The following is a 21,295-nucleotide window of genomic DNA, read 5'->3' on the forward strand; positions in this document are numbered from 1 at the left end:
TCAGATACAAAACCCGGAAAATAATAATAAATGATAAGAAGAGATCAGAAACAGCCTTCTCAACCTGCTTGCATAAGGAAAAACCTAAAAGGGGGCTCTACAGCACTGGAGAAGGAGGTGGAACTGAGAAATGTAAATTTCATTCTCCTGCAATCAACTTGCGAGTATGGGATAGTCACCTATTGTCAGGACTCGTATGCCTTGTGTAACAGAAAAATTGTCAATTCAATCTCAGTTTGCAAACCAGCCAAATCACTTCAAAAGTGGCCAAACCTGAAGCCTGATCTAAACCAGAAAAAGAAAATGTCACTAACTTACTTTATTATCATCTGAAAAAGATGAGAGTGTCTCATTCAAGCGAACACTCTCAAACTCCTGATTGCTGGCATAGACTCGGAAGACTTTGAACTGTGAAGATAAAACCCCCACATAGGGCTCCAGCTGTTGTTTGAAGGCAGCCAATGTAATTCTTTTGTCAACATGTACCATCAACCCTAAAACAAGAGAAAAAAAACCCACTTACATTTGAATGTGCCACCGAATGCATGGCACAGTGAAAGCACGTGCAAATATATTTATTTGTAATTTCAGTGCCTGAGGATCAGGTTGTATGCCAGCTATGTTCCCTCTGAGCTGGGCACGTACATTCTAGAAGTATCACTCACAGATTTTACATGGATGCTCACAAAAATACTTCCAAAAATTTTCCAGATTTGCTTTTTAGAACTTGTTGCTCAAGCTGAAATTTTTTTTTAGTACTTGTCGCTCACATGAGAAAATATTTGCTCACATCCAGTTGATCCATAGAGGGAGCATTGCATGCTCCTCAATTTTTTTTTTGTTCTTGTATCACAAATCTATACTACTCCAGACAATGATTGAGATCTGTTTGGCCAAGCGCTTCACCTTATTCTTCTTTGTAATTGTTAACTTTACCTTATTTTATAAATGCTATTCTATTTACATGATAAAATACACAAACCAAAGATTCTCAGAAAAAGCAAGAACATCCTCAACAATCAATTGATTTAGAAGGAAATTTTTAAAATAACTTATTCATAGAAATGGACTTCTATAGAAATGCCTGCCCATCATGCAGGTAAACAGAAGCATCCAGCATTTTTATTCAAGCAGGCAAGCAGTGAATATTATGTTTTATCATCAAGGGACTGAGGGCCAGATGCTCTAAAACCTCCAAAATGGGTCACTGTGGTGCAGGTAAATTGTTCAATTTGAAAATAGTGATCGACGTTGAAACAATTTTGCATGCAAATGAGTTTCACAGAGGTCTACTGTAATCCAATTCAATCGGTCATTGGAGAAAGCAACTGACATATATGAAGAGCCAGCAGGAGAAGCCCTAAATAGCTGGGTGGCAGGGGAAGCAAAGCAGCCTTTTGCTGCTCAGCTGTTCAGGGCAAAATAATAGTTGTGCTTTTTTTATGTTTAAATCTGTTTTATTCATTTTCACATCAAAGATCAAAAACACTTTGATACAGGAAACGAAATATACTCAAGAAATTATTATCAAATCACAAATTCCCAGTACAATGATCATAGTCCACATTGGGAGAGAGTGAAACCATACACAATCAAGGGGAGTTTAATTAAAGGAAAACTATATTCGGTCATATTAACATATGCCTCAAAAATACAGGGTTCTTTTGGTTACTACATTAAGGTCTAAGTAGTTGGAATTATAGAGGGGTTGGGAGGCTTAATGGCAGCCTTTCCTTCCAAGAAAAATTGCAATTGTTCTGGGTCATAAAAGATATACTTATTTGCTTGATAGGTAATACAGCATTTACAAGGAAACCTAAGTTGAAAGGTTGCTCCCAAGGCCAAAACTGACTGACGAAATGTCAGAAATTTTTTGCGTCTAAGCTGCGTCCACTTTGAAACATCAGGAAAACTTGCAATTTTGTGATTGTAGAATTCAACACTTGTGCTTTTTTTTAATGGCCAGAGATGTTGTTGTGCATGTTACATCTGCACAACTTCTGTGCCCTTTAAAACAAAAGTTTTTAGCAAGCTGGGAGTCACACATGCAAATTGAGAATGCATATATTGTAAGGAAGCTTGCCTTGGGCAGGACCACAATATCCATGAGTATTGCTCATTTCAGAAGGGGAATGCACCTCTGTGTGCACAAAGATCAAAGCCAGAATTTACACCTGCTCCCCATAACATCTACTGTAGGTTTTAGCAATGTGCTCATTTTGGGCAGAGCGCTACCCTCTTAATCCTTACTCCAACATTCAAAAAGAAACTCTAAAGCTGGATTTTCCATCAAACCTTTAACTGTTGCATGCAAAAACTAAAGTTTCCTCTCTCTCCTCCTTCAGTTATTCATTTAAATGTTTGTAACCATTTAATCTAATCTTGATTTGGACCCAAAGCAGATTATGGTAAGATTATAAAATATATGAATGTTAAAAAAAAAGACAATTTTCAAAAAAAATACAGGAAGTAGTTTAAGCACTTACTAGAAACTTTTGATATGCAGCTGTTTTCAAATGTTTACAAAAATGATGGCAACAACCACTAGTCTAACCAAAAAGGAAGAGTATTCCATACCTGAACTGCTGTATATGAAAAACAAATTTCTAAGAGCCTCTTAAGACAAACTAAAGCAGGGGTGTCAAAGTCCCTCCTTGAGGGCCGCAATCCAGTCAGGTTTTCAGGATTTCCCCAATGAATATGCATGAGATCTATTTGCTTTCATTGTATGCTAATAGATCTCATGCATATTCATTGGGGAAATCCTGAAAACCTGACTGGATTGCGGCCCTCGAGGAGGGACTTTGACACCCCTGAACTAAAGGGTTGGGGCAGTAAAATAAAAAGTACTATGCCTTCTAGCCCATTGTTCCAGCAAGACCATACGATGGTCATTAAGTGATTGGAGGAAAGGCGGGAGAGGGGAGATATGATAGACGTTTAAATACCTACGTAATGTAAATGCGCATGAGTCGAGTCTCTTCCATTTGAAAGGAAACTCTGCAATGTGAGGGCATAGGATGAAGTTAAGAGGCGATAGGCTCCGGAGTAATCTAAGGAAATACTTTTTTATAGAAAGGGTGGTAGATGCATGGAACAGTCTCCCAGAAGAGGTAGTGGAGACGGAGACTGTGTTTGAATTCAAAAGGGCCTGGGATAGACATCTCTCGGAGAGAGAAAGAGATAATGGTTACTGCGGATGGGCAGACTGGATGGGCCATTTGGCCTTTATCTGCCATCATGTTTCTATAACCACAAAGTTCTATGACATCACAATGCAGGTGTAAAGAGCCTTAGCCTATAGGAAGAGGAGATGCAAATGTTTTTTTTTTTATAAATCTTTATTGATTTTCTTATGTTACAACAAGTGTTTTAAATAGATTCATTAGAAATTTGAATATATACACTTGATTAATTCACATATTAAATTTGAATTTAACATTTCTTTAAAAATTCAATATTATATAAATTTATAATAATATGTCATAAATCTAAATTTATATAATTCTTATTGAATATAATAATTTCCCTTCCCTCCCTCCCTTCCAATCAATAATACATACAATCATTTTTATTATAAATTCATTCAAATATTGATATATTATGTGGTATAAAATCCCATCCCAATCCCTTCTATTCAATTATCTTATCTTGGGAAAAGTTAATCATTCATTACAGTATTCTGTTAACGGTCCCCATATTTTTTGAAATTTACTCACATTGCCTTTTTGTGTTGCAATAGTTAGTTCCATTTTGTATATATGGCATACAGAATTCCACCAAAAATTGTAATTTAACATATCATGTTTTTTCCAGTTATATGTTATTTGTTGTATTGCTATTCCAGTTAAAATAAAAAGGAGTTTATTATTACTTGATGAAATTTGGCTTCTTGCTCTCATTGTTGTTCCAAATAATATAGTATCATATGACAAGGCTACTGGATTTTCTAACATCCTATTAATTTGAGGCCAGATTGATTTCCAGAATAATAAAATAAATGGACAAAAGAATAAAAGGTGATCTAATGTCCCTATTTCAACATGACAATGCCAGCATCTATTAGACTTAGAGCTATCTATTCTATGTAAACGTGTAGGGGTCCAAAGATGCAAATGTTAAGAGCCTTAGCCAATAGGAAGAGGAGCAGATGGGCCATTTGGCCTTTATCTGCCATCATGTTTCTATGATTTAAGAACACATGTTGGAGTGTAGGGAATGGTCAGGATGGAAAGATATGATGGGGCTCCTATTCTAAGTGCCTTAAAAAAACAAGGAGCAAGATCTTAAACTTCACTTGGAATTCTACAGGAAGCCAATGGTGAGTTTTAAACAGAGGGGTTGATCATATCTCTGTGCTGGACACACTAAGGGCTCCTTTTACACTAGTAGTTTTAGTGTGCGCTTAATGGCCGTGTGCGCTAGACATTAATGCCTCCCTTGAGCTGGTGTTAGTTTCCCCGTGTAGCGCGGGGGTTAGCACACGCTAATCTGCAGCACGCGCTAAAAACGCTACCACAGCTTAGAATAAGTCAGCAAAGAAAGGCGTTCTTCTGGAACCATACCATTTAAATTTTTTAAAAAATAAAACAAGCTCATTTAAAATCAACACATGCCTGTAACAAAAGCCAAAGGAGTTCAGTAAAACGAGGCGACACATTATCGAAATTTGTTTTAAAAATTAATCTTGCTGCTGTATTCTGAGTAAATTGTAATTTTTTAAAAAAAATACTGTATCTGTTACAGCCCCATAGAGGGAATTACAGTAGTCAAGTTGCGCTAGAATTATGGCCTGAACCAGGACTGCAAAATGATGTTCATAAAAAAGGGAATGTACCAATCTCAACAACAACAAAAAAATCCTTCTTAACTACATTGTTTACTTAGCCCCTCCCCTTTTACAAAACCGCAGTAGTGGTTTTTAGTGCAGGCCGGTGTGCTGAATGCTCTGCACTTCTATCAACACTCAGAGTTCCTACGAGCATCGGGAGCAGCGCAGAGCATTCAGCGCACCAGCCTGCGCTAAAAAACGCTTTCGCCCTTTTGAAAAAAAGGGGGGGGGATTAGATTTCAAAAGTTAGCAAGCAGTCCACAATAACTTCTAAAACTCTCAAAGTAAAATCAATTGCAAGCATGCCATTTTTATTTAAAGCAGTAAGAATAGTACGAGCGGAACTTCAAGCTTCTAGCCATAATATTTTAGTTTTGCCAGCGTTTAAGTAAATAACAAGTGGACCAGTTTTCGTTTATGCAGTTTAATAACTTTGAATGTGATTTATCAACATCTGAGGACATTTCTTGTTAAACAATGTCATCGGCGTACGAATACGGCACTCTCCTTTGTCTAGCTTCACTGAACTCAGTGAGCACATAACGATATTAAATAAAATAGAGTGAGCCTTGAGGAACGCGCTTAGTTTTTCAAGAATTTTTCAAACCAAACTTTACTGCATTCTTAATGCAATTAACAGTATAGCAAGCTTGTATAAATAAATAAAAAAATAATTTCATCCTCGTATTATCGGTGATCTAAACCAACATTAATCTGCTTAGTATATGATCTGATTAGACAGGCAGCATTAAGATTCTTGACAATAGCTCTAGTCCTTTTACTAAGCTGTGTTATGTACTGACACACATTAATGCAGCTTAAAACAGTGTACCCGTTACAAAAGCTATATTACCTAAATCTGCCAAAAGAGGACAAAGAAAAAGGAAACGCATTACCAGGAGAATTGGATCTCACTGGCATGCTGGAGACATCTCAAGAGGAAATTGTGGTCAGAGCCACTTTACTGGTAACTTTTGTCTTTCTTCAGGATAAAGAGGCAATTCTTCGTCTATTTTATAGGACTGACGATGTGGAATTTCATGGATTCAAAATTTCAATTTTTCCTGATGTATCAAAGTGGACGCAAGCTAGACGTAAGAAATTTCTGGCCTGCTGTCAATCTGTTTTGAGTTTAGGAGCAACTTTTCAGTTACATTTTCCTTGTAAATGTTGCATTACATATCAGAGTAATAGATATATTTTTTATGAACCCGATCAATTGCAATTTTTCTTGAGGGTAAAGCAACTACAAGAATTCCAGAGACTTCCATGGAATCAGCCAATCAGGCCATTAATTAATTGACTCCAACTGCACTCTGTAATTTGATCTAATTTAGAATTATTTCCTGAAATCCAACTTCCCTTGGAAGTGATTCTCTTTCCTCATAATGTGGACTTTAGTTATAGCCATTAGTGTGGAATTATTTCATAATTTTATTATTTGTTTCTTTTTTGAATTGTTATATTTCCTTTCAAGTATTGTTTACTCAACTTGTAAAAGAATATAAATAAATATAGTAACATAGTAGATGACGGCAGATAAAGACCCGAATGGTCCATCCAGTCTGCCCAACCTGATTCAATTTAAATTTTTTTTTTTTTTTCTTCTTAGCTATTTCTGGGCGAGAATCCAAAGCTTTACCCGGTACTGTGCTTGGGTTCCAACTGCCGAAATCTCTGTTAAGACTTACTCCAGCCCATCTACACCCTCCCAGCCATTGAAGCCCTCCCCTGCCCATCCTCCTCCAAAAGGCCATGCACAGACACAGACCGTACAAGTCTGCCCAGTAACTGGCCTAGTTCAATCTTTAATATTATTTTCTGATTCTAAATCTTCTGTGTTCATCCCACGCTTCTTTGAACTCAGTCACAGTTTTACTCTCCACCACCTCTCTCGGGAGCGCATTCCAGGCATCCACCATCCTCTCCGTAAAGTAGAATTTCCTAACATTGCCCCTGAATCTACCACCCCTCAACCTCAAATTATGTCCTCTGGTTTTACCATTTTCCTTTCTCTGGAAAAGATTTTGTTCTACGTTAATACCCTTTAAGTATTTGAACGTCTGAATCATATCTCCCCTGTCTCTCCTTTCCTCTAGGGTATACATATTCAGGGCTTCCAGTCTCTCCTCATACGTCTTCTGGCGCAAGCCTCATATCATTTTCGTCGCCCTCCTCTGGACCGCCTCAAGTCTTCTTACGTCTTTCGCCAGATACGGTCTCCAAAACTGAACACAATACTCCAAATGGGGCCTCACCAATGACCTGTACAGGGGCATCAACACCTTCTTCCTTCTACTGACTACACCTCTCTTTATACAGCCCAGAATCCTTATGGCAGCAGCCACTGCCTTGTCACACTGTTTTTTCGCCTTTAGATCTTCGGACACTATCACCCCAAGGTCCCTCTCCCCGTCCGTGCATATCAGCTTCTCTCCTCCCAGCATATACGGTTCCTTCCTATTATTAATCCCCAAATGCATTACTCTGCATTTCTTTGCATTGAATTTTAGTTGCCAGGCATTAGACCATTCCTTTAACTTTTACAGATCCTTTTTCATATTTTCCACTCCCTCTTCGGTGTCTACTCTGTTACAAATCTTGGTATCATCTGCAAAAAGGCACACTTTTCCTTCTAACCCTTCAGCAATGTCACTTACATACATATTGAACAGGATTGGCCCCAGCACCGAACCCTGAGGGACTCCACTAGTCACCTTTCCTTCCTTCGAGCGACTTCCATTAACCACCACCCTCTGGCGTCAAAACAACAACAACAAAAAAAAACAGTGTACCATAGGATGCGCTCTGGTGTCCTACTGTAAGTGCCCTTTTAGTGCTCACTAATCCATATGCTAAAAGGTTTTTATAAATATTTTTTGAAAGCAGGGCTTGTCGGGGAAGAGGAGTATTCCTGTGCTAATCAGTGCAATTACATTATTGAACGTTAATTGGTTAGCACAGAATTACCATTTGAGCCCTCGCATAGTAAGTTTTATTAATGGCTGCGTGCTATTGGCAACATTAGCACATGGCTATTAATAGAAAAAAAAAATGAAAGTTGGTCATTTTATGGATACAGCAAAATTGGCCTTAGTGTATAGGAAAAACCTACCCAAGAGCGCTCTAAAGCCACTTTTTGCCATACCTTAGTAAAAGGGTCTCTTAAGATTATTGTAACGCACTAGTCTTGTCAACTTCCAAACTTGGGCACCATTTCCTGAATCTGGTTCTAACTGCCTATTTTAGTTTATTTCCTCTAACTTTTTGAGTGTTTCTATTCTATCACTATGACTGAATGTAACTGCTAGAAGGTACGCCGATCAGCAATATATATATAAAAAAAATAAATGAACTTAAAATACTAGACTGGCCTACACTTTTGTTTCCTGAGTAATGTAGGTGTGAGAAGAGTTTAAAAATGTGTTGCATATTATGTTGCTTTTGCATCTAGCCGTAAACGTTAATTGAACAAATTAACAATGAATGGGATGGACAGCCTTATCAATATTCAAGAAAATACAAACTTGTTCTAGAAACATGTAAATAGTGCTGGTTTCTATTGTTATAGAAACACCTGTCATACGCATACAATATTTTAATTCTGATATCCAATGATTTTCAGCATTTGAAAAAAAAGTAAATCTGTACCTTAGTTGGTTAACAGATATTTTCCTAATCATCTCAATAGACACCTGCTACAGTTAAAGGCTAATGGTACAGGGACGTTTGATACTTTTTTCCCATATCACGCATCTTCTCACCATCACCTTACTTGTTTTTTCATTGCCATTTAAAAATAATTTTGTACATTTCTTTTTAATTATGCTTCTGTTTTTTCTTCCTCTGCATTTGTATTTCTGGGTATTTGTAATTTGCTTTGGTCCTGGGGCAGGGGGAAGATTTTGCAGAATATAAATATGTAGATTGTATTGTATTATATGTAATTTTGCTATTTCTGAAAAAAAGTCCTCTTGCTTTAGAATCTCTAGTAATCAGGTTTCCTCAAACAACTCCCCTTTCCCCCCCAAAAAAAGAGGGGATGTGTGAAATGGAAAACCAATACTAATGGGATTCAAGAAGCATGTTTTGTTAGTTACAAGCCTCTTTACTGTTTTGTGCACTCTACCCCTTTAACAAAGGGATCAATAAATAAGTCAGAGTAAAATACAAGAAAAATTATCTCAATTCTTTATTGAACACAAGTGATAACTTACCTGTTAGTTAAGAGGACACTGTAAACAAGTGGATTTGTACTAAAAGAGGGTAATTGGTAACAAGATACGTAACCTGTACAGCAGGCATGCATATACTTGCTTTTTGAAAATTACTCCAAAATACATGTCCACATTTATACCTGCTGTTCAGTATGCTCAGATTTTCTGGCTTTTATACATGCAAATTTAATAACATATGTGTTTGAACAGCAACCCCTCTGATTGGTTCAGGCCAATGTGAGCACAATAAGCCTCTATGGCCCGGATTCTTTAGCCGGTGCCTATATCAGTGGCCGCCTTAAAAGCAGCCGCTGATCGCGTGCCAATCACTCGACAGCACCGATTACAGAATCTACGCCTGATGCATCCAAGATAGGCGGCTGAAATGTAGGCCTGGAAAATCCAGGCCTAAATTTCAGCTGCTTATCTATGCTGCTGTGGGATCCTAAAGCCAACCCGCAGCAGTCATAAGCTGATCACGCAAGTGAAGTTATCCATGATCAGCTGAGCTGGCAGGGCTCCCTGTTAGCAGCCACTTCTGCCTGATTAAATTGTTTTGAATATCGACCAGAATGAGACTATGAGGGCCATTTTCGATAGGACGTCTAAGTCTGAATGTGGACATTTCCCGCAAGACGTCCAAAAGTCGTGGTGGAGAAATGCCCATTTTCGAAACTGCTAGAGGTCCATTTTTTGTGGTTGTTAAAAATAGCCTTCTTAGACGTCTTGCTGCCAGGACATTCAACTTTTTTAGGCAATTCTGACCAAAAAGACATCCAAATTCAAAATGTCCAAACCCAAGCCACGTAGGGCCACTGTTTATACTACACTGGCCACACAGACAAGCAGGAGAGCAGTGAGGCAACTTAGAGGGCACTGCTGTGAACTTCACATAAAGGGTGTCAGGTACCATTTCACCATAGGCCCCTTATAATGTGTGGTGAGCCCTACAAAACTCCCCCAAACCCACTATATCAGGAGTGTCAAAGTCCCTCCTCGAGGGCCGCAATGCAGTCGGGTTTTCAGGATTTCCCCAATGAATATGCATGCACTGCTTTCATTGTATGCTAATAGATCTCATGCATATTCATTGGGGAAATGCTGAAAACCCGACTGCATTGCGGCCCTTGAGGAGGGACTTTGACACCCCTGCACTATATCAACCTGTCTACTGTCCCAATGGACCTTATGGCTGCAGGTGGCAACTACAGTAGTACCACAGAAAATTTCCTCCGACTGCTCTAGAATTATTCATATAGTACCTGGCAATATTCAGTCACTTTCTGTAGAGCTAAGTACTTTTAAGTCAAGACAGAAGAAATGCTATCCTGTCAAACTACATACCTATAAATTATGTATACTTAACATTATACTCTGTAGAATGTAAAGATGATTTGGATTGCTGGTATATTAAAACATGATAATTTCATGAAGTACTGTAGAATAAGCTAATGACAATATCTGTGGGTACAAAACAAAAACACTTGCAGGCTTTCCCACTGAAAAGCAGATGAAAGCTTCACAGCTGTGGATTTCATTTCCATGCACATAGTTGGACAGGTGACCACTATATCATGTTTATTATTGGTTACGGTTGCATAAAGGAAATATTTTAGAAAACAGTGCTATTTTCATGTCACAAAAACGCCCCAAGGCTTTTCAAGAATGCATATTAGCCTCAGAACGCTTAAAGCATCTGGCAAGCTCAAGTGTTCAGTGAGCAAATGGGAGGATAGCAAATGTTCTTCTCTTGACATGTGTCAAAATCCAGTAAATTTACACCATTTCCTCCCTTTTTTGAGCTGTGCAGCCACAGGTAGCATTTCAAGCACCTCTAATATATTTAAAAGATCAGCTTAAAGAAATACGTACATTTTTGTCCTTCCCCCGAGCCTGCAGCAGCACCGTAAGGTTCAGCCTTGAAGTACATATACTGGATCTCTCCTCTGCTCTTGCTGCTCTCGTCATATTCACTGTCGGTTCCAGAATCCTCTTCAGCCGTATCCCAAGTCTCCTTCTTTGCCTCATTTGCTTTTGATCTCCTACTGCTCGTGATGCTGTGAGAGTCCAGCCCGTTCGCCAAAGGCATGTGGGCACTGTCCGCATTGCACAGGGTGTCGCTGCTGTGACTGGAGCTCAGGATGTCGCTATCGACTGAACTTGTACTCCTGTCATTATTCACATCGGAGTCCGAGCGCTCCTCTGCCTGGAAATTTTCAGGATCAGAGGTTGGAATTCTGTTTTCCAGTTCTCTGGTATCTACTGAGGATGAATAGTCCAACTCATTCCCAGGTGAATCAATGTTCTCAAAGTCACTGGCATCTGTGCTCTTACTGCTATCTCCATTACCCCCCTCCTGCTGTTGCTGCAGGGACAGAGTCTTAAGTTTTTCAGTGCTTTCTTCCAATATAGCTTCCACAGATTTATTACTACCTATAGAAGCTTTCACTCTTTCACAGCCTTCCTCCGTGTGGCCTGAATCGCCACCAGCTTTCAGGCAAACTGTCCTAGTATACTGAGGTCCTGGAGACTGTTCAGGTAATGAAACATAAAGTCTGATGGTGTTGGCATGACGATCTAAAAGCTTCCATAAATGAGAGTCTGTAAAAGCCATCTGGTGATCTAAGGAGTCTGAACTCTCGACAAATATCTGCACAAAAAAGGCAAAAAAATCAGAATTTTTTAACTGAACGTTGTTTGAAATAGTACACACCACATATACGAGTTAATTTTTGAGCCAACTGTCTACATCTAAAATCAGGATAGGCACACAAAGTGCATTTACATCTACTCCACAGCAGGCAGAAATATATCTAATACCATACTCCCCCATAAAATCCTTACGATCTGAAGACAAAGCCCTGCTAGTAGTACCTTCCTTAAAAGTTATATATTCTAAGAGAGATATAATCTTTTCTGTCACAGCTCCACAAATTTGGAACTCACTTCCACTCAATATAAGAGAAGAAAAATCACTTAGCAAGTTTAAAAGTCTCCTAAAGAGCTGGCTATTCAAGGACGCTTTCCAATAGATTTGTCATAGCCTATAATAGGTTCTGGAGGACGATCTAATAGAATTAAGCGGGTATTTGTTCCCAAACCTTTTGTGACTTAACCCTCCCCTGGTTTTATCTTTACTTTTTTTTAGAATTGTATTTATGTTAATTGTTGTTAACCCCTTCCCTCCTTACATGTACTATTTTTATATTTTATATTGTATTAGTAATGAATGTTATGTTTGTAGGTTTTTAATATTTTATACAATTTTGGAACTTGTATAAATCGCATTGGATTTGGACTATGCGAGGTAATCAAAGAATCTAAATAAACCTGAAACTTGAAACATGCCTAAATTATGTGTAAACTTCAAACTCCACTGCTGGAATGCCTACTTTTGCAAATATAAAAATACATGTAGGCTTATTTATATGGATATATGGTGCTACTTCTGTATAATGCACTTTCTAAAATTAGCCTCATAATTAGCCATACCTAAAAATACAGCCTGAAACACTAAAAACTTGAACTATTAATGAGAAACAAATACTTTCAAATGCTATAAAAATAAACATCTTCTTTTATTAAGTTGCAGTAGAGGTTTCTACCGCAGCCCAGGACGCTAGATGCTCCGATGCTCACAGTAGAACCTCTACCGCAGCTTAGTAAACATAAGAACATAAGAAATGCCTCTACTGGGTCAGACCTGAGGTCCATCGTGCCCAGCAGTCCGCTCACGCGGCGGCCCAACAGGTCCAGGACCTGTGCAGTAATCCTCTATCTATACCCCTCTATTCCCTTTTCCAGCAGAAAGTTGTCCAATTCCCTCTTGAACCCCAGTACCGTACTCTGCCCTATCACGCCCTCTGGAAGCGCATTCCAGGTGTCCACCACACGCTGGGTAAAGAAGAACTTCCTAGCATTCGTTCTGAATCTGTCCCCTTTCAACTTTTCTGAATGCCCTCTTGTTCTTTTATTTTTTGAAAGTGTGAAGAATCTGTCCCTCTCTACTCTCTCTTGATCTTGTAAGTCTCTATCATATCCCCTCTAAGTCTTCTCTTCTCCAGGGAAAAAAGTCCCAGTTTTTCCAATCTCTCAGCGTATGAAAGGGGGGGATGCGTTTCAAGCTATAAATGATTTAGCAACACTATGCAATTGATGGATGGCAAGAAAGGGACTGAATGAGCACAGGTTTTAAACTTGCGAGCAGTTATGCTAATTGTATAGTTATAAGTTTTAATGATGGGTAAATTTAATGTACCTGAAAATGTTTCTATATGTTTGAACGTCCGAGTTTCATACTATCCAAAGAAAGGTCTGAGTGATGAATCTGTAACACTAAAAGCCATGTAGAAAAATATTCCTTCTTGACAGGCTTGGGGTACCCTCTGGGGATGAAACAAGTTTCTCTAGCAGAGAACCTTAGAAAAAATAACTACTGATCTTTGATTTTACTTTCACAGTATCACCGGCAATGAAAGTTAGAAAATATGTCCACTATAGTTTGGAAATAGAAGGCTAGCTCTATGGGGTAAAGACCTAGAACAACTCCTATTGCCCACCACTTATGAGATATTCAGGAAACGCCTCAAAACCCATCTATTCCCGAAAGACCTAGACAGCTGACCCACTTCCCTCTTTCCCCTCTCTTGCCCTTTCTCCCAATTGTTCCCCACATCCCTTAAGTTAATTCAACTTGTACGTCAACTCAACTTGTACCCCACTAATCTTTTGTAAACCGCATAGAACTTAACGGTATTGCGGTATATAAACTGTTATTATTATTATTATTAAAGTATTATCATCTTAAATTCTAATTCTAAAGGGGATATAATGTTGCGTTCCAAACTGTCCATCAATTGCTATGTAGATAATATAGATAAAATTGAATTATTAAAAATATGAAGCATTAGTACCCGTCATATCTATAAATATAGAAGCATAATAAAGTAAGAGGCAATTCAAAAATACAGAACCTTACTTTATTGCTCCTGAAAAAGCCTTCAGCTTTCAAGGTTTTATTGAGCACATTAAGAAGTCGCAAATCATTGTAACAGCGTTCCAGCACTATTCGCATTGTCTCCGCTGGAAGATCTACTGCCTACAGGGATAAAAGAATAATTCTTTTAAAACATCTACCAGAATGTAAAGAAAACAGCCAGCAGCAGCAACATAAATAAAAATACTCTTATAAATCAGGGTTACTCAGGCAACATCATTTTGCACTCAGACACAGAAGATCCTAGATCTAAATTCCCCATCAGGCAGGCACAAGGAGAAACCATGGCTGCCCACTATAGCTGCAGTCCTTACCAGTCAATAGCATGGATCTCCAAGCAGGCCAGTTCTGGGGTCAACATAAGTCATCTGTGTTGTTCAGAGAGGATTAAGGTAGCAAAGATCACCGAGAAGGGGGGATGGTGCAAGGAAAAATTAAACATGACAAAAATAAAACTTTAGGCCTTATCGACAAAGCCAGTGCAAGGATGACGAGTACTCTTGGTGAAACTTTAGCTTTATATCCTCTCCACACACCCCTATAACAGGTGCCTAAAGTTAGGCACCTAACTTAATTAGCAAATTGGCTTCAATTATGAGCTTTAACAAACTCATAATTGAAAAAAAAATAAAAATTAATTGGGCGATAGGCACCTAATTTCTTAGGCACAATTCTACAAAAGATCGGCACCTATCGCAAGGTGCCTAGTGGTGTCTAATACCAAAGTAGGTGTGTTTAAGGGTGAAGAAGAACTTAGGTGTGGTTCTCTAAAGCAGTGATTCCTAACTCTGTCCTGGAGGACCACCAGGCCAATCGGATTTTTAGGATAGCCCTAATGAATATGCATGGAGCAGATTTGCATGTCTGCCACCTCCTTTATATGCAAATCTCTCTCATGCATATTCATTAGGGCTAGCCTGAAAACCCGTTTGGCCTGGTGGTCCTCCAGGACAGGGTTGGGAACCACTGCTCTAAAGGACTTAGGGGCCTGTAATGTAGATCTTTAAAACCCTCTCCTCCACTCAGATCCAACAAACTGCTAAAACCTGTTACTTCTTCCTCTATATCAGTGTATGGCACTGATATAGAGCACCTCTCCTTCTCTTTGGCCCTCTTCCCTGCTGGTACACCCCACTGGCGTCTCGGGGCTCATCTGAAGTCCTTCGCCCATGCACTGACGTTGACGTGATGACATCGTGCAAGAGTGAGATATCATCATGGCGATGCACGCGCACCTCCGAGTGCCTCGAGCTGCGGCCACTTCCTTTAGTGTGCCTCAGCTCGAGAAAGTTTGCCGGACACTGCTCTATATATTATCATCAAAATCCGACCTTTCCTTTCTAAGCACACTACCAAAACCCTTATCTACACTCTCATCGCCTCTTGCTTAGATTACTGCAGCTTGCTTCTCTCAGGTCTTCCGCTCAACTATCTCTCTCCCCTTCAATCCGTGCAAAATTCTGCTGCACGACTTATATTCTGGCGAGACCCACCACACTTGCATTACCCCTCTCAAGTCACTTCAATGACTCCCCATCCATTTCCAAAAACAATTCAAACTCCTCTTACTGACCTACAAAAGTGCATTCACTCAGCAGCCCCTCAATATCTCTCCCATGCTGTTCCCCCCCCCCCCCCATTGAACTCCATTCATCGGTGATGGGACTAAAACATACCGGACAATGGCACGCAGACAAAGACGCCAAGACAAATGTGTGGACATTAGTGTAACTTTAAAGCGCTCCGAGGGGGGAGTGGGAGGGAACCCCCCACTTTACTTAGAAGTGTTGCCACTGCCATTGGGGGTGTGTGTGTGAGGGGAACCCCCCACTTATAGAGGAAACTAATTTTTCACTAAAACACTGGGAAAAATTACACTTTCCTCTCTAATGGAGGGGGGGGGGTTTTCTCCCCAAACCCCCCAACGGCAGCATCAACACTTCTAAGTAAAATCATCGCTCCCCCTTGGTGCACTTTAATGTTACCTTTTAATCCGGCGTGCTGATATCCTGCGCGCATTTGTCTTATCAGCTTTGTCCTCTATGAACCCCATTCATCGAGCAAGTCCTTCCTACCTGAACCCTTCTCCACCACTGCAAACTCCAGACCCTGCCCCTTCTATTTTGATGCACCATATGAATGAAACAGACTGCCCTGGGTCAGGCTCCATTACTAGCAGTATTCAAATCCAAGCTAAAAGCCCACTTTTTCGAGGCTACTTTCAATTTCCACTCACCATAAAATTACCTATGTCCATCCTATCATTCTCTCTGCAAGAAACTCCCCAACCCCTATATGTCCTGTCTAAATTACCAAATTAGACTGTAAGCTCTTCTGAGCAGGGGCCATCTATTACATGTTAAATGTACAATGCTGTATATGCCTTTCAGAGCTACAGAAACGATTAGTAGTAGTAGGTTAAGTGCTGGTAGGTGCAATTCTGTAAAAGGTGCCTAATTGTGATTGACACACAATAGGCACCTATATTTTTAGAATCCATTTACAGAATTTTCCCCTTAGTCTGCAGCCCTCCCCTCGAGTAAATTAAAATTCAATCAAACATTACACAAACATCTTATAAAACAGATGGCTAAACTGAAATGCTAGCTGTAGTCAAACATAACTGCTACCATCATCAACAAGGTAATTAAGGAGAAATTAAGCCTTACCAGATAATTTGATTTCATTGCATTCCTCCAGACTATCCCAGATGAATGGGTTTGCCTTCTCCTACCAGCATATGGAGACTAAGAACTACTGAACTAATGACATTGCCCTACAAGTGCAGCCTGTCCCTCATCAGTATTTTGATAAAGCCAAAGGACAACTATGTCCCACAAAACCAAGGAACAAGAAACAACTAAAATGAATCATAAGTAGCCTTCAGCAATTGGAGACTAAATCGATAGGCTTTTTCAGCTCTTTGACCCTCCACCAGCAAACTCCTGGGCAGATTCTAGACTAGTCTGGAAGGATTCAAGGAAAACAAATTATCAGGAGACTAAATTTCTCCTTTTTTTTTCCTTCCAGACCAGCCCAGAGATATGGGAAGCAATCAAACAGAATCTACTACTAAGGACGAGACCTAGACACCAAGCTTGTCTTAAAGTACTCATGCTTCAAATGCTCAAGCCTGCACATCCAAGTGGTAATGACACACAAAAGAGCAATGACCAGCAGTTCCTTGATAAAAATCAAATAGCTTCCAGCAGGTTAATGTGTTCACAACCTTCCCTGATGAATCAGCAAGTCTTATTTTTAGATATCATCTTCACACAGTACTTATTTTTGTCATCAATCAATGCATGTAATCCTACCTTTGATACGAGTTGTTTGAATTCCATGATAGTTTGATTCAGGTAAGCTCGCACATTGATAGGGGCAGATATAGTCTCTGTTTTTAGGTCAACCACATGCACTCTAACCATCACTTCTATAGAAAAACAAACAAAATGATAGAAACTTGAAACTTTTGCCTTTGCTTTCAGTCTATGAATTCTAGGTATAATCTAACACAAGACCTCTTTTGGATTTGGGTTTTTTTTACCTATGATTTACCATCACTCACTAAATAATATAAAGTCCTTCCCCTAACCTCTCCTCTGTTAGGTCTTTAACACTAACTTTTCGGGCGATTTAATTCACCTGTTACAAAACTGATTCTTGCACTTGTATCCTTTCACATATACATGGCTCAGACTACTATTTCCACCAAAGTCATTTTCTATTTCAAAATTTTTGAAACCAGATCAAAAAAAGAAGTAAAACTGTTATCCTCATTTAATTAATTCCCATCTTTTCAGTCAGTCAGTCTAACTAATAGGTCCCTTTACAAAGGTGCGCTTCCAAGCAGCCCATTCTATTCCTATGGGCTGCTCGGCAGTGCATCTTTGTAAAAGATGCCTAAATCTCCTTTTTCAAATCTTGTCTTTTTCTTTGATTAGAGAAGTAGGACGAAGACTAATGAAGTCAAGATTCAAATCTTGCTTCTCCCACTAACACACCTTCTGTACCTTAAGTAAATCACCTCAAACCTTCCACTCCCTCAGGTAGAACTTTCAACCCACAGGCTCTGTGGGTAAGTGGCTTGTTCATACACAATTTGCTAAATTTGTAAAAGTAAATGAACTGAAATGAAAGAAGTCCTAAAACCTTTTTTGTTAATTTATTTCAAAAGGCCTCCCAGACTACTTAGGGTTGCGCAGGAAATCTGTACTATCTCTTGCTAAAGACCGAGAAATACTGATTTGACAATGGGCTGCACAAAGTGCATGAAGAAAATGTCACAATTTAATTCTCTGTCTCCACCTGTTGGCAGGAGAACATAACTCACACATCTGGACTGGTCTGGTGCGACAATAAGGAAGGAATTACATTACATTACATTAGAGATTTCTAGTCCGCCATTACCTTGTGGTTCAAAGCGGATTACAAAAGAGTTATAGAAGGTGGGTTACAAAAGAAGATCCCTGGTCATTTCCAGGAAAGTTAAAGAGTAGATCATGACTCAGATAGAACAGTGGACAATTAATTTACATTACATTAGTGATTTCTATTCCGCCTTTACCTTGCGGTTCAAGGCAGATTACATTATTACAGTTTACAGTATTACATATAATATGAGGTATTAGATCAATTGGAGATACATAAGAAGTAGTCTGGAAATTTACTAAGATGGTAAGGATCAGGAAGTGTTGCAGGTGGTGCTGCAACTCAATACGGAAAAGACCAAACTTTTCTTGGCTAGTCCCAACGACAAACTCAATGTTTCATCTTGAGTTCGGAATAGTTTTTCTTACCTCCAGGCTTGTAGGACTGGAAAACCTGATCATGTCTTCGGGTTTCTAATAGCAAATCAAACATGTAGGATGACTTCACTCCTCCAAGTAAAATCCCCATTGGCTGATCTTCCTCTTCTTCATAAGAGCGCTCCAGGTAATCATGAAACTCATCATACTTGACAAGACGACAGCAATTCAGAGGTACTACGTCTTCCAAGCCCATTATCTGGAAACCCCATATAGATATAGCCTTATTAACATGTTTATCATTAGTTAAATGAAGAAAATATTTCTTAGAGTATACTTAAGATTTCTAGAGTTTGGAACAAAAGATTGTTTTGTTCATAATCATTTATAATGTTCTGTACCAGGATGACAAACATGCAGTTGTAGAGATTACTAAAAAAAAAACAACTCTGGGAAGTTCTGGCTAAGTGCTGGAAAAATCCCGATAACAAGGAACATATTAGAAATCATCTGAAATACTGCCAGGTGATTTATGAAAGTGGCTAAATGTTCAATTACTTCTTCCTCCCATCTATACACTGATACTTCCCACGCAAGTTGATTTGTTGGAAGAATCTTTATAAAATGTCTATAAATATAGACAATACGTAAGAAGACAGGAAAGTTAAGTTCCTTAATTTATTGCTAAGTATGTATAAACTAAAAAGAGAATGTAATAATAATGGTTAATTCACGATTCATACTTCTGGGGTAATATGATCAGGTCATACAATGTCTAATAGATATCTCCTGATGTGGAAATTCTAAAATGTTGAAGCCAATTGCAGGCAGTTACCCACTGGCAGCAGGAAATTCCGTCAGGTCCTTTCCAATAAAGCTTGAGGTAGATTAAGTAACATTGCTAATTTGTAACAGATATTTTCTAAGGACAGCAGAATATTAAGTCTTACATGCATGCTTTTAAATAATTTGCCAATAATCTTCCAGCCTTATTTGAACTACCATAATACAATGCTTGCTGAGCAAAAATATCCTTCCTTACTAACCTAGAGGAAACCTCATTATATTCACATTTTTTTTAACAATATTTGAAATGCAGCCTGTTCCCACTTGTTAACCAATTGTAATTCTAAATTTTTAATCTCTTTTTCCAAGCTTACAAAACTGCTTTCTTAACTGTTTCTTATTATATGCAGAATATGAAATAATTTGCCCTCTCATAGTTGCTTTGAAAGCATCACACAAAATTTCAATCATTAAGTGTAAAATATTCCTTCATTTTGACCTGAAAATCTGTACAGAATTTAGAATCAGCAAGCAATGCATTATCAAACCTCCATACAGGTTTGGAATTATCTTGATCTACTAAATTCACTTCTATCCACATACCACCATGATCTGATATTACTATTGGTTCTATGGCAGCTTTTCCAACTTGCTGCAACATCTGATTTGAAACAAAAATATAATCAATTCTTGAAAATGATTGATGAACATGGGAACAAAACGTAAATTCCCGATCATTAAAATGAAGAATTGATTAATATACATAGGAATTATATTATTCATGTATAGTTATGAGATGGGGGTGGGATATAAATCTTTTAGTTATATATTGTTATGGAATTATCAAGTGATAATGTAATATGTTGTGTTCATATTTTAATGTACACTTGATGTATATGTTAAAATGAATAAAGATTTGAGAAAAAAATAAAAAAGTCTTATATGCATGGGTGCGCTCTAACAATGTTGACAACATTCTTCAATCTGGCATGCTTTTGAACATGAGGCACTATGAATGTGCTGGCCTCATTGCATGAAGCCAGCTCTGTTCAAATAGGAGAGGCTCCTGGGGGGAAGGCAGTGGATTGTGTGAAGAATATCATCCTGCTGTCTTGAATAACTGTTAGAAGCAAGCAACTCTGCCTTTTCCAAGGATAGGCAGGAAATATATAGTCTTCATATATGGAAATCCCTAGCTAGAGGCTGCCTTTAACCAAAAAGAAGAAAGCAAAGAAACAGTACAAATGGGCAACATTTTTATTGGACACATGTTTTTGACATTCATTCTTTTTCTCGTTTTGTATGTGAAGACAAACTGTAAATAATAAAAATGGGGTAAATGGAATTGGCACCTACAGTAAATCTCAGACCAGTGCTCTCCAAACAATAATATAACGTGTACATGTGGAGAGAAGTCTCTTCCACAACCTCAGTTGGACCACTGATGTTGCCATGGCTCTGACATTATTAGCCTTGACATACTTTTCTTGAGATAAACCCGCCTAAACAATATTTCAGGAGAGAGATTACTTCTCATCCTGGACATCTTTTTGCTTCAGCTTATGCCAGCAGCTCTTGATAGGAAAATAAGCTACCTACTAATTTGCTGTATAGATGCCGCTAGCAGGGCAGGATTAATTATTTGAGGGCCCCTAGGCACACAAGTACACTGGGCCCCCTATTCTTGCCCCACCCATGTTCCTCCCCCCAAGGAAGA

The 21,295-nt window shown here is 38.8% G+C and overlaps 1 protein-coding gene across 5 annotated transcripts in view; it reads right to left on the reverse strand.

Annotated features, from left to right (window-relative positions):
- Positions 1-21,295, reverse strand: part of USP47 (ubiquitin specific peptidase 47) — a 114,537-nt gene that overhangs the window by 17,346 nt on the left and 75,896 nt on the right. For all 5 annotated transcript variants that reach the window (XM_033927886.1, XM_033927888.1, XM_033927887.1 and 2 more), the window contains 5 exons: positions 18,844-19,051; positions 17,362-17,477; positions 14,027-14,146; positions 10,921-11,698; positions 319-494 (listed from right to left, as the gene is read on the reverse strand). In XM_033927886.1, coding sequence (XP_033783777.1) covers positions 319-494; positions 10,921-11,698; positions 14,027-14,146; positions 17,362-17,477; positions 18,844-19,051 — 1,398 coding nt within the window. The remainder of the gene's footprint in view (positions 1-318; positions 495-10,920; positions 11,699-14,026; positions 14,147-17,361; positions 17,478-18,843; positions 19,052-21,295) is intronic.

Source organism: Geotrypetes seraphini, chromosome 19 (assembly GCF_902459505.1).
Source record: "Geotrypetes seraphini chromosome 19, aGeoSer1.1, whole genome shotgun sequence".
NCBI lineage: Eukaryota > Metazoa > Chordata > Amphibia > Gymnophiona > Dermophiidae > Geotrypetes > Geotrypetes seraphini.